Raw genomic sequence first — 14,990 nt, forward strand, 5'->3', positions numbered from 1 at the left:
AAAAAAAAGCTAAAAACAAAAAAGAAAAATATTTCTCTGGCTTCAAAGAGCTGACAGTGAAACACACAGCTCAACAGCAGGAGCAGCAGGCAGTATATCCACTGAGAGCAAATCTTTATCTCATCTGCAGACCTATTGTTGGCACCGTTTTATTGTTCTGCTTAAACTGGTGATGTCACTGTGACATCAGTAGTAACCAGGAAGATTAATAACGCACACTGCTGACACTGCCTTCGCCTTTATTTGCCCTGGCAACAGGTACACTCGGCCAATTTGTCTGAAATTTTATTTTAGGGTATGTCAAGTTGACAACAGAACGATCTGAGCTATATCCGACTCTGCTGTACGGAAGCGAGCTGGAAAAATGTTTGCTGCTTAACCTGCAGGTAGAGTCAGTGATGAGGAAAAGGAAGTGGTAAGGATAAACACGCTCAGGCTCTCAGGGTGGCAGCATGAAAACTACTAAGAGAGTGTCTGTGGGTAAGATACAATGCTCTTCTCTTTAGATGAAGAAAGGAAGGCTCCTTACAGGTCAGTAAGTTCTGGAAGAACACAAATCCCTTGAGGAAGATTCAAACTTCTCAATAGGACAAATTAACCGTAATACACTAGCAGGAGTTTCACAGGATTGTCAATTAATAACAGCAACTATGTTATAACATTGCAAGTGGCAAAAAAAACAAAAAAACAAAAAGCAATAAAAAAAACAAACTAACAAAGCTGTGTAATAAATGACTCCATTCACTCAATTCCTCTGTTGGATCTCAGCTCTAATTGGCCAAATAAGCATGCAGGGAGTGGGGTGATAAGGTCTGATGGTGACAAAGCAAGAATTAAAAAAGAAAAATGTGTCCACTGCATGCTGAAAGCATGACATCATTAGTAACCAGGCAGTCTTGTTTCTGATTAAAGGAATTTGCAAACATCCTCTTTAGTCCATTTAATTTGTGCATTTTGCACTGAGGTCTTATACTCTCTTTAAAAATGTTCTTCCATGCATGTCTACTTTTGCTTATGTTTAGTTGTTTGATTTAATATTTTGTATGTGATTTTTTTCTTAGGACAAAGAGTAATGGGACTGTTATTGTTTAACTTCATGTGACCATTATTTCAGTTAGACTTTGATTTGTGTGAATATTTGAGGTGTGTTTTTAAAAACTATTGTACAACTGAGAACGGCATAAAGTTTTAGCTATTAACAGGCCACCATGTCGGAGGCTTCAGTATCATAGGTCAGCGTTCGTGTTCATTTACTTTTTTGTTCAAACATAAAATAAAATAAAATTTACTGAAATAAAAAGAATAAATAGTGAGGTCAAAGAGGTCCCGTCTCCAAATTAAATCCTCCTCCCTTCACCTGCAACCAGTCATGGCTGATGGCTGCCCCTCTCCGAGCCTGGTTGTGCTGGAGTTTTCTTCCTCTTAAAAGGGAGCTTTTCCTCCCCACTGTTGGAAGGGCTTGCTCATAGAGGGGTGTTTATGTGGTTAGGGCTTTCTCTGTATTATTCTGTGGTCTTTACCTTACTTGCTGTTGTGATTCCATGTAGGGCTGTTCGATGTAACGATATATATCGGATGACGATACAAAAACGTTTCATTTTACGCTATCGTTTGTTTCGTGTTGTTGCAAAATAAACTGTTTACGGCAATATTTTTTCATTGTTTTGATGGTCACTGTAGTGGCTATATTAATTTCTTAAAGTTCTCTCTTTCTCTTATGTTTAATATAACCACACTACTGACGGACAGGCGATTGTTTTTGTGTGTTGTCATTAGCAACAACGACGGTAAAACCATCGTGTGGCTCCACATAAACCTTTCACAATAAATCTCAAGATCCTGTTGAGACTTTTCAAAATAAACTGAATCAAGTGAAAGAGTATGCAGTGCTTACAGATGAGAAGAAACAAAGAGTCATTAGGTGCTAAAAAAATAAACCTTAGACTCGAACGTTAGAACAGGCTTTTCCCCACTGTGTAATAAATACTCACAAAGAAAATGCCGGCCGTTACAACTTATGTCTAAAAATGTATAGCTTCATGCATCGGTTAAAACACTCGACTCCAGGTACACGATGCGCAGCTGGAAACACTTCACACGAGGCGAGCTGCCCGAGAGTCACAGAATTTACAGAAAATGTTAAATGTTTATGATTTATATCGCATTTCAACGACAGACGTCTTATATCAGGATATAAGATCTTGGTCATATCGCACAGCCATGCTATACAATTGAATTGAACTGAGTGGAAGCACAGCTCTTTTATTCTGACCTGCTTCACCCTCCAACTCATCCTCTTAAATTGGCAGCAATTCTTAAAAATCAGAATCAGAAACTTTATTGTCATTGTCATGAGAACAACGAAATTAAGAATGGTCCCCGATCATTGCATCATCCCTAGCAATATCAAAATATAAATAAAACAATAAAATTCAATAAATAAAATAGATAGAATACTTAAAATACTAATAAGATATAACAGTAAAACATTCACATACATTCCCACACACATAAAAACCCAGACATGATTTTTGCATATTTTCTTAAAGTAACCAAATTATCAAACCTTCCACTGTATTCTCAAACACTGTAAAGCTCTTATCTCAGTTAATTGGCTTATTTACAGCCAGAGGGTGAGCCATACACACACACACACACACACACACACATACACATATATATATATATATATATATATATATATATATATATATATATATATATATATACATATATATATATATATATATATACATATACATATATACACACACATATATATATATATACACATATATATACATATATATATATATATATATATATATACACATATATATATATATATATACATATATACACATATATATATATATATATACACATATATATACATATATATATATATACACATATATATATATATATATACATATATACACATATATATATATATATACATATATACACATATATATATATACATATATACACATATATATATATACATATATACACATATATATATATACACATATACACATATATATATATATACACATATACACATATATATATATATACACATATACACATATATATATATATACACATATACACATATATATATATATACACATATATATATATATATATATATATATATATATATATATATATATATATATATATATATATATATATATATATATATATATATATATATATATATATATATATATAAAAACACAATAAATCTGTACGTTTCCAGGTAACTGTTTATTCAGGTGACTCACAAAGCATGTGCCATGCGCAGACACACACACACACACAAACTACTGATACCTTATCAGTGTTTGAGAGCACTAACAGACACTAATCACAGAGTACGCAAACACTTCCAGACAGCAGTTTAGCCACATTAGCATCTGCAGTGCAACTTTTTTCGGGGGTAGAAAATAAAATCAGTTGCCAGGCTCTCTAAACTATCAAGTTGCAAAAGGAAGTGTCATTTAATCCTACTACATTCAAACAGCCAGGCTGCTACTGAGTGACAGCCCAATTCCTCACGTACTAGAGTACGTAGAGTCCTGTGTAGACACAGGAAATGTAATGATATCATTGTGCAATCAAAAAGCAAATGACTGTTTATAATATACAAGCAAATGACGGTTTCAGAATTTGAAATGGGCCTGAAACTACAAGTAATTACACACCTATGCACAAACTGTCTACATACAGTAAAAGTCAGTCTTACATTATGTGACAGAAGTCTGCATATTTTCCTGTTAGTTCTGACCATGACGGTTATGATTAATACAACTCAGTGAAATAATTTGATTACAAAACTCGTGACCTTCTTCTAATTCTGACTAAGACCTCTTTCTTGGCAAACATTCTCCTTCCTGTTATTAGCTGTATAAGAAAAGACTGTCAAAAAGATGTAAACTATGTGTGATCTGTGATAGACATTTGCTAGCTTCAGGTCTATTCCTTTTATCTCCAGCAGGGGACAAAAATACATCAGTTTTTAACCTTGTCCATCACACTTTGATTGTTGTTTTACTTTTAAACTAGCCGTGTAGTCTAATATTAATTAGTAAAACAAGTCACTGGGAGCATGTATAGCACGTAGCGTTTTCAGACAAGCTTACAGCTAAGGTGACTCAATCCCAGAGTCACCTTAGCTGTGAAACAGCAGCAACCGGTTTACACTGCTGTGTTTAACTGCATGCCCCACACTTCATAATTATTATATACATGTTACGTTGATAGTAAAGGTGGAAATCACCGAGATACCCCACAATACACAATCTTTCACTCACGATGCGATATTACTGCAGTTTTTAACATTTTGCCACACACTTCCTGCCTTTGTGTCACTTCAGTTATGTTTTTGCTGCAAAATGAGATGGTTGACTAACCCTGTCATTAAAGTGAGACGGAATCAGTCTGCTATCAGTCTGTGATTGTATGGGTTCAAGCTGGCAATTACATGCAGTCTGTTTCTGATAGTGCAACAATCAACTGTGACAAATCCTCCAAAATCACATATCTGTTGCCATCTACACAGACAGAAATGCCCTCAGCAACCTCTCCTGTTCTTTAGGAATATAACCAGAACAAAGCGAGGTGAGTGTAGTCTCCCCGAGTTGCGCTCATTGACAAAGACTCTGTGGCGTTTAGAGGTTATACAGCAATTCTTCGCAAACCTCCAACAATCTCTCTGAGTGACTGCAGTCAGTCCAAGTCAGACTGCAACTGCTTGCAGAAAACGTTGCCTCCAATCAGGCAAAATGAGCCCTCTTGTCCCATAATAATTCCAGAGTACTTGAATGTATTTAATAAAATATCAATCTAAAATCACCATGCACACCCGCCCCCCATTTGTCAGAAGAAAGAAGTCGTGCAGGAAACAGGCTGAAAGTGATTCTTGAATTTAAACTCTTTTTTTGTATTTATTTACTTTGAGGGGGACTTTTAATGCCAGAGTTAGCTGAAGCAAGTTACATGACTTGTGCTTTGAAGCTGCCTCACAACTCCCTGATAAGAGTTTAGTTGAAATGGTTTATGAACTTTAAAAAGCTTAGCACTGAAACCAGGCGTTGGAAAGACCAGCAGCAGGAGCCCCACCTGAGCTGAGCGGAGGGACGTCGTCCGTGGTCGAGAAGTCCAGCGTGGCTCCTGCGATGTCCACCATCTCGTCATCATCGTCATCGCTGGGATGTTGAAGGCCGTCAAAGCTCCCGGAGCAGTACCCGGGGTTTTCCATCCCTTCAGAGCCTTTTAATGGGGGAAAGTAGGGGGAAACAAAGAAGAGAGGGAGGGTTAACTTCTACTAGCCCCACGGTAGGTATCCGCTTTTCCGCTTTAGTTACCTCTCTCTCTGTCGGCTGCATGTTTACCACGTAAACTCGTCCAAAAGTTAGACATAGTAGCGCACAGGTAAGAGGTCAAAGACCCCCCCTGCTAACTGTTTTACTGTTGAGACACGGGCACCGACAACAGCTGCTCTCTGTCCTCCTCACCCGCTTCATACCAAACAGCGGCTGCAGAGTTAATGACAGCACATCTGTGTTTACGGTGAAGTTTTCGCAACCATTTCCGCTTTTTTTGCACTTCTCTTTCTGCTACATGCCTGCGGCTTCGGGGCTAAAAGCCACAAGAGCAGCGAAAAACACAGCGCGGTCCCAGGAACAGCGGATTAGCCTCTTTCCTCGTGACGAGGACCGAGCTGTCAAACAAGCCGACACGGTGTAACCGTACGGCTAACTTTCATCAGCGCTGCTGCTTTTAACCGAAATGTGCTTTGCGCCTTGCTTCATCAATAATGAAAGAAAAAGCCGAATGAATCCGTACTTTACCTGGGAGGGAAGAAAGCAGTCGTGCGGCTCACTGAAGAAGGAGAAGAAGTCTTGTGACTCGGATTATTTGCCCCACCGTCGTCTTCTTCTGCGGGAGCTGCTTATGTCAACACTATCCTGTGTAAACTTAACTGAGAAAACCCTGCGTCATCCACCGACACCCCAACACTGAGGTTTTGTGACGCAATATGTACATTTAAGAAGGTCTCGGCAAAGTGTCCCCTGCTTGGACACTCACGCTGGTGAAACGTAGCGATAACAACTGTTTGCATTTGTCGTTTTGGCACTTAAAGCGCAAACGGTAAGCCGTCGTCAAGTAAGCGAAAATTAGCTACGTCCACCTTTAAGTCTTTTAATAAAAAAAAAGTCGTATAAATTAATTGGCGCTTTTACAGTCCGACACGTTTTAAGATTATACTCGAATATTAAATGCATACATTTTACATTTTTTATTGTTTTTATATGGCGTTAAAGCTTTTATTTTTACGCGACGTCGAAGCCCATGGTTTTTATTTTGAAACCCAAAGGAGGTAGTTTCCGGTTTAAGAGCGCAGCCGCTTTAAGGCTGGCACCGTCGGTGCCAGGAAGAGCAGTCGAGTGAAGAACTGTCGTTTACCCAAATTTGGTTCGCCAATAAGTTCGACAACTCGGTCATCAAAATAACAATAATAATAACTTATATGCAAAGCGTGAGTTTTATATTAAAAATCATCCGACAGTCAGCAAAATTATCCCCCACACTGAGCATCACATGTTGAAACATAAACAGTTTGTGCTGTATTATATCTGGATATTTCTATAATAAGTTATATTTACTACTAGGACTATTTTCCAGTGTATTTAATGAATTACTGTAACTTATCCGTACTGTTCTTACTGCCTTTGAGCAACTGTGACCAATTAATTTCCTCTGGGATTAATAAAATATTCAGATTCTGGTAAATTGTCTTGGGGGAAAACTTCTAATAGATACAATTACAGAGTTTTTTGTGTTTCTTTTTTATGTTATATAATATCGGGAAGAAACTTACAAATGTACATGGAGAAATGTTGTAGAAAAGTTGTTTTTTAAAACGTGCAAGGAAGGAAAGAGTGTCAAGTGTTAAAAGAGCCACATTGTTTTATCAACTCATTAGATCACTGAGTCAATACACAATCTACTGTAGTGAGGAGGTGTAACAGTAACTGATACACAAAAGCTACCATTTCATCCAAATTAGCTTTTTATCTGAATGGGCCTGAGTGAAAGGCAGTTGGGAAGAAATCACTGGTAGAAACAGCTCAGGAAGAGGCAGCCATCTGTCGCAAATGGTTGGGGGGCAAACACAAAGGGAAGAGAAAAAAAGACGGTTTCCAAACTTTTGTCCCCAAAGCACACGCATCATAAAAATATCAGCAACTTATCAGCTCTGCCACTTCCAGCTCGACCTCCTAGTTTTTTGTTAGTGCCACCATCTCCGAACCATAGCAGGTCTCATTACATATATAAAACAAATTCTTCAGTCTTACTGCAGAAAAAAAAAAAACAGAAATGAAATGAAATGAAAAACGATAGAGGCACTTTTGGGTATGACCCCTATTTGCAATATGGCCTCAGCAAGCATATAATTTATTATCAACCTATCAGACACGTTCACGCAGTAAAACATGCACTATTGTTGTCTATGGTTCAGACCATGAGCTTTGTACAATAAATCTCTTGATGCATGCTCAATCATCCAGGTAAGGAAATCCCAAAAAGTGGATTCTGTGTTAGACAAAATATGTCTCAGCTGTTCCAATACTGACATATAAGGAGTATCCCTTAGTGATCCTGTATGTGCCAGGAGTATCAGAACAGTTGAGACGCATTTTTTCTAAACACTGCTTCTCTGTAGCTTTCAAACTCCAAAACATGCTGTGCCAAAAGCTAGTCTACGCAAAGGATCGGGTCCACAAACAGAGTAACATAGTGTACGCTGTTAAGTACCACAAGGATTGTCATGATTTATACATCGGGGAAACCAAACAACCTCTAGCGAAGCTGATGGCACAACACAGAAGAGCTAACTCGTCAGGCCAGGACTCTGCAGTCTGTTTACACCTACAGGCCAGTGGACACTCTTTCAAGGATGAGGATGTACACATCCTGGACAGCGCGGAGTCAAGGAGGCCATTTACGTGAAAAGGGAAAGACCATCTCTGAATCGAAGAGGGGGCCTAAGGGTCCATCTTTCGCCATCATACAATGCTGTGATTGCAGCCATTCCCCAACTCTCTGTGAATGGTACTTATAGCCAATGATTAATGGTCATTGATCAATGATCAATAGTATTTGATCAATTGGCTTTGATCAGTGGTTGTTGATCAATGGTCATGAGAATTTGCATATTAATCAGAAAACTAACCTCACAGCTCATTGTTCGTCAGTGGTGCTGGTTTCAGTCATTGTGCAAAAGTACTGTTTGTAAGGTTGTGGAAACCTGCAGTCAGCTGAGACCGAAGAAGTCACTTGGATGAGTAATGAAACGTTTCTCGTACTGAAAACGCTACGTCCACGTGAACAGAATCAACTTTTGGGATTTGTACAGAAAGTTTCTATTCAGACGAGCTGTTTGGGTTCCAAGTGTCTCTTTAACTCACCTGGTACCAAGTTAATAGCAGTTAATAGTTAAGTAGTTAAATAAATAAAACTCAGGTTCAAAACCTCTGGAATCCTGGTCCAGCTGAAGCCATGAGACAGACAACTTTTGCTCTTGTTTCCCCAAAAAGGTTTATTTCTTTTCTCTCCACACAGGAAAGTGATCAGTTTGACCTCCTCATAAATGCCATCATCCTCACTATCAGTCAGGACCTTAGATGTGTGCTGATAAAGTGCATTAATTATTTTTCCCCCAGTTTGTTTGACTATATTTGAACCCAGAATATAAAACTCACCATTTCTATGTAATGTTTTTAAAATGGACAGAGAGCCCCACCTTGTGGTCTTCTGAAGAAACTACTGGAGCCTTTGTAATGTAGCATTTTTCACCACTTTACAGCACACGTTGCACTAGAGTCTAGGCCAACTGAACTTATGTGAGGTGATCTCAGGGATGCCTTATGTATGCCACTAGAGGTCACCTTTTGAGTTTCTCTGTATGTTATGTTTATGGTAAGTTATTTAAGGTGGACACACACAATTAGCTGCAGGTGTGTTATTGATCGTAAGGAGGCAAACAGTTTGCTGCGCTGCTATGTTAAATCATGGAAATAAAGAATCTAAAGGACAAGATGAGTAAGGCTGGAGTTATTGGACTGTATCAAGTCTAATAAGTTAATTCATACCAGTGACATTGCATCACTCCCACCAACGAACACCTCAGTGGCTTCAAGCCTAGCCTTAGCCTCTACAAAAATAAATGAATACCTCACAAAGGGAACTAGGAAGTGCAAAAGGTAAATGGGAAAAACCCATAGACACATGAATAAACGTAATACAACAAGACTTGATACAAGAGGAAGGAAGACTGAGGGAGGAATTACACTCTAAAGCAAACAAATATAAAAAATTAAACAGAAACCAGAACAAAATATTCAAATAAAGAAAAAAAAGAAAAATCCCAAACTCAGAAATGCTTGTTATAACTGACACAGTAGTACAAAGACCATGTCTCCAATTTTTTTGAGATGAGTTGTTATGGCCACCACTTCTTATGACAAAATCTCAAAATTGAGCATAGGCATAACTTTGTGCTCAACTTTATTTATCCCTAAGGAAATTATTGCCAGATGGCAAAAATACCACATGGTGACTCTGCTTATTTATTTATATATTCAATCATTTGCATTACTGTATTGACACCAATAAACTATACCTACATGACCTGGTAGAGCTAAACCTTGCTGAGCTAAGTATTTGATGGAGGCTGCAATCTTTGATAATCCATACCTTGGTTCCTCCTGTTGTCTGGCAGCAGCTGAAGAAAGTTTTGAAGCTACAGTGTTCCCTTTTTGAGCAAAGATGTTCATGGCATGGAAATGTACCTGACTTTCTGCATGTCCTGAGAACCTGAAGAGAGCACAGTGAAAACACAGCACCCCTAAAGTGGCACTGTAATGCAACCAAGGAAAAGTTGTGAACCACTTTTGTTTAAAAGACAACACACTTTTAGCTCGCTTCTGCACTACTATAAACTTAGGATCAGGATGTGCAGGCTTTGTGCAGACGATGATGTCTGAAACATCAAATCCTTCTCTGTCTCTGTCATCTGTATTTGACTGGTTCCTGACATGGGGCTCAAGTCCCCGTGGTAAACATGGCAAGAAAACTTGTCACTCTCTCAAATAACTATATCTTAAATGATTGTATTGCACACATTAACAACATTATTGACATTGTTAAATTAAAAAGAAATCTATTAATATATCCTTGCATTCTCACATGTCCATTTGCCTGAGTGTTGCCCTCACCGTATGACCCGCTGTGAGGAAACCACACGAACCAAATACAGATCAGTCCAGTGTTCTGACAGTGTGTGCTTGCGTGCACAATTATTTTGCCGTTTTTTATGTCTGTTACCTGGTCATCCATGCCTCCTGTGCAGCCTTTCTCCGTGCTCTCCCTTTCTTTGGTCATCTGACCCACTGTCACCTCCTCCTTTCTCTTGACCAAGTACTACACCTCCTCTGTCGCCTTCTTCTGTCTCTCCTTTTTAAATTTCTGCACCTCCTCTGTCGCCTGCTCTCTCTCTCCCTATCTCTGCTTCCTTGAGTCCCTCTTTCATCACCTGCCCTGCAAACCTCTTGAACCTGATGTATAAAAGCTCAGCTAAAAACTGTTTTCCCATTAAAGTGTGTGTGTGCATGAAAATACTTTGTTAATCACTTTGTTTGACTTCATAAATTAAGCCAAGAATAAACATCTATAGTGGGGTTTATAAATCGCACACTAGGGAGGAGTAAGGCTTTATAGAATATGGCTTGTGGATTTAATAATACCTTCCTAATTCTTAATATTGTGTGATGACTATAAAGTGTTATAATCTTAAAACATTCAAATGGAAGCAGTTTGAAAGCTCCCAGAGCAGTCTATGCCAGAAATGTGTTGGCAGCAGTTTTCAGTTTTGCACTTTACTCATTTTTACAAAACCCCACGTGAGTGATCATACAAAAGTATTAGTAACAATTAGTAACCATTGTATGCATTCAATAAGAAAGAAAGTTCACGAGACCTGGAAAGCATTGGTAACGAGAGCACTTGGGACGTGCAACTACCCCCAAATGGCAAAGGGCTGTAGTCATGGCTTGTGTTGTACAGCTCTCTCCGGGCACGATCAATACGGTTTCTTGAAATGTTTTTTCCAACGTCAACTTTGACCTTGGGTGGTAACAGTGAAGATCAAGGTCAAGAGCTAGGTGGTGACTACCTAGTTTGGCTGCGTACCTAGTTTTGGCTAAGCATTTGGAAGTTTCAACTAGAGCAATAAAGTTTTTAATGCTTTTCACATTCAGTGTAACGTTCACTTTGACCTTAATCCGATTTAAATCAGCTCGAGATGTTATTGGTATTTACCGTCACACAAAATTTGAAAATGATTAAATGATCAATGATTAACCCTGTCATGCATGCATTATGACAACCTCAATTTGAAGTATTTTTATTCATCTTTAGGCATAAAAAAGGAATAAAAATACTTGTGACTGTGAGGTAAGTCTGCAAGAGCTTATCTCCAAACCATAAAGAGCAGAGTAGTTTGGACTTTGTGACTAAGTGAAGTTTGCGATATTAATACTTTTGTTTGTTGTGCCAGTTTTCATTAAAACTGTTCATGTGTGTCTGCTTTGAGTCCTTTGAAAAACAAAATGAACCCAAATTATAGAACAAAGCAGTGTTAAAAGGTGTCTTCTTTCTCTTAAAGTGTGCATAACGAACACAGACAGAATGCTACTAAACACATAACGTCCTTAGAGGAGAAAAGAAAAACTGATGAGGTCAGTTACAGTCTGTTAAGGAGTTGGGTGGAGAATTTGGTTTAAACATTACACAAGATTTTAGTAAATACATGTATCTCTGTTCTCAACAAAAACCACAAAGAGCAACAAGTCTGACTGGATTGTTTGATGAGGCCCTGATACCTTGTAGAAGTGGGCGGAGCTGATCATATTATTTAGATAACGATGGCTCTCCAACAGTTTGCGTGCGCTTTCACTGTGGTGATCATTTCCTTATGCAAACGTAAGAAAAATGTTTTATTTTTTTCAGATATTTTCTCATTGCTCAGGTTATATCAGGGGTGGACGAAGTGTGAGATTAATTAGAGGTACAAATGTGACTATTCTAAATGAAATGTTTCACCTGGATACAAGGAAAGAGTCCATTTAGCATTAAAGGCATTCAGAGTCATGTCTATTATTAAAATGTAATCAAACAAAATCAGCCACTGGACTGTTTCCTTTTCACACTTATTTGATATGAACATTTTGTGCTCTATTCAGTCAGTTTCTCTATTTTATAAAGTGCAGATATTTCATGTTCTATCTTTGTTAGTTTTCTTTGTCATGACAGTTATTTTTTTTCGCAGTTCAGCAAGAGTAACTGCATATGTCACATCTGATCATCCCTCAAACCTGTATTACAAAGAAACGGCACCAATGAGTTTACTTTAACCATCTTCTCTGTTTTCTTATTTGTCTGTTATCAGTATTGATATGATAAATTGTGCATGTACTGTGATAACAAACATTAAACTAAAGTATAACAGTATTAATTAGTCAGTGAGAAAAATTGTGAGCTCAGAATTATTTTAGAAGTTGCAGTGTAGTGAGATCATTTTGTGAGATTGTTTGAATAAATAATTTCATCTATTCGCTTTCTCACAAATGCACGTGTTTGTCTCGGTTTTTCTTTTCAGGTTGTCGTTCAGAGCAGCCCGGTAAGCAGCCAAAGACATTTTTACTATTCAGGTTCTGTGTTTTTGACTTATTTCCTTCTCTCGGCTGCACAGTAATTGGAAAATATACACAGTAAGCATGTCCTTATTTGGTTATGATGGGTTATTTGGTTATACAGTATAAGATAAGATTAGACAACCTTTATTAGTCCCACACGTGGGAAATTTGTTTTGTCACAGCAGAAAGTGGACAGTGCAAAGTTATGACGCAAAAATTAGAGAACACTGGAATACAATGAGAATAATATACTGTACACAACTGCACAGAATGGAATAAAATATACAACATGATAAAACATAGAATAAAAATGCTATATACAACTGAGTAAAAATACAACTTTGTCAGAAAACAGTATTGCACTTAGTCTTATTGCACATGTGTGGGTTTGATCAGCTGCAAAAGTCTTTGTTGTGGAGTCTGACAGCAGTGGGGAGGAAAGACCTGCGAAATCTCTCCGTCCCACACCGTGGGCTCCGCAGCCTGCCACTGAAGGAGCTGCTCAGTGCTGTCAGTCTCCTCCATGGGGTGGGAGATGTTGTCCAACAGGGATGACAGCTTAGTCACCATTCTCCTGTCACTCACCACCTCCACAGGGTCCAGAGGGCATCCTAGAACAGAGCTGGCCCTGCGGATTGTTTTAAGTGATAATTCAGTGTGAATTCATCTTTTTGTTTTATCCTAACAACATGGATAAGCCTTATAGAAAGACTTTGTTTCTAGACAGGCGCCCTGAAATGCAAATTGCGTGTTTTACAAGCAGATTTTCATGGGTTAGTTAAGCCTGACACCTGCGACCACGTTCGTTAGTTTGTGTATTTGACCATCTAAATTTCAAATTGTTTAGACAATATACGCATTGACTTTCGATACCATATTTAAAACATAGACGTGCAATACATTATTTAATTTTGTTTGTCAACCGCTGTGTATTTTGGTTTTCAGTGTGAATTTATACAAACAGGAGATACTTTTGTAAATGCAGGATCATATTTTTTAATGATGCTTTTTAGACACTGATCTGAAAGATAAATGTTTGTGTTAGAAGCAGCTTTGCTGGATTTGTTTTTAACTTGATGAAACATGGTGTGAAACCTTTTTCTTGATTCAGTATTTTTACAGGTTTTAACTGCACTGACTTTCTGTCTTTCTGGAAAATGTAGGCCAACTTGTGAAATGAGAGCGTGCTCCTGTTACGGCTGAGAGGGCCAGGCTGTGGGTGTGGACTCATGCAGACACCGGGGGAGGCAAAACGGGCGTGAACACAGTGCTTTATTTACAGTGCCTAGTTAACGTACAAAGCAGGAAACTATGAATGCTATGAACTGTGGAAGCTATGAACTGAGAACTATGAGGCCAAACTGTGAACATGAAACTCTGAGTGCTATGACTAGGTGCAAGATTTCATGGATGGATCCTGGGAATGGAAAAAGGGGCAGCGGCTTGGATGGAGGTACGCAGTCACTATAATGAGAGGAGACAAGTAGTCAGTGGCAGTCTAGTGAATCACAGCTGCAGGATTAGACTATGGAGGTTAGGGCTTACGCGTTGCAGGTTACAGTGTCATGCAAGGAGGGGGTGTCCAAGGGGTTCCGGGTGAGGAGTGTCCAGAGAGGATCCAGAATATACTTTGAGTGAGGGACTTGGCAGGGAGGCAGGCAGGTGTAGTCCGATGATGGAAAGGAAGCAACCAGATGACAGAACCAGCGTCCAGGCGGAGATGTGAGTAGTTTAGCTCAGGAAGTGCGACTGCCAGGTGGGTCGTGAGTTAGCAGAAGATCTGGCAGAGGTCTGTTGTGAATGCTGGTCTTATATGCTCTGCTGATAAAGCTGATTTTTTATGGATCTTAATGTTTAGAGACAATAGCGAGGCACTGACCTGTGTGTTTCTTTAAACTGTAGATGTTTAATTCTAAGGCTACATATGATTTATGAGTCTGCTTGGCATATGCTGTGTATAAAGGCTCTGGAACTTTGCAAAATGACGTAGAGGCGGCTTTCGCGTGATTAATTGATTACAATTTCAGTTTCTGGGATGTTTTCAGTTTTCCCTCCTGTGTCTATGAACAGTACGGTTGGTGCAAGTTTTTTATTTGTGAAACTGAGCGTGGTTGTGGACAATTCCGACTGCATCGTTTGATTTGAGTTTCGTGTTGGATCCCTCTCTTTAATTGTTAATTCTCTGGAAGCAGTGAAGACCAAAACTAGGACTTACAA

The 14,990-nt window shown here is 38.6% G+C and overlaps 1 protein-coding gene across 2 annotated transcripts in view; it reads right to left on the reverse strand.

The window, feature by feature from the left end:
- Window positions 1-6,602, reverse strand: part of clcn5b (chloride channel, voltage-sensitive 5b) — a 52,745-nt gene extending 46,143 nt beyond the window's left edge. Inside the window, exons 1-2 of one of the 2 annotated variants that reach the window (XM_080877433.1) lie at window positions 5,379-5,538; window positions 5,134-5,283 (exon numbers count right to left, since the gene is read on the reverse strand). In XM_080877433.1, the coding sequence (XP_080733559.1) occupies window positions 5,134-5,283; window positions 5,379-5,433 (205 nt within the window). In that variant the 5' untranslated portion in view covers window positions 5,434-5,538. Of the gene's footprint in view, window positions 1-5,133; window positions 5,284-5,378; window positions 5,539-5,864 lie in introns of those variants that run through there. The other variant, XM_080877434.1, reaches the window with a different exon arrangement.
- Between the last annotated feature and the right edge of the window lie 8,388 nt (window positions 6,603-14,990).

The sequence above is a fragment of the Rhamphochromis sp. 'chilingali' genome (assembly GCF_963969265.1).
Source record: "Rhamphochromis sp. 'chilingali' genome assembly, chromosome: 1".
Classification (NCBI taxonomy): domain Eukaryota; kingdom Metazoa; phylum Chordata; class Actinopteri; order Cichliformes; family Cichlidae; genus Rhamphochromis; species Rhamphochromis sp. 'chilingali'.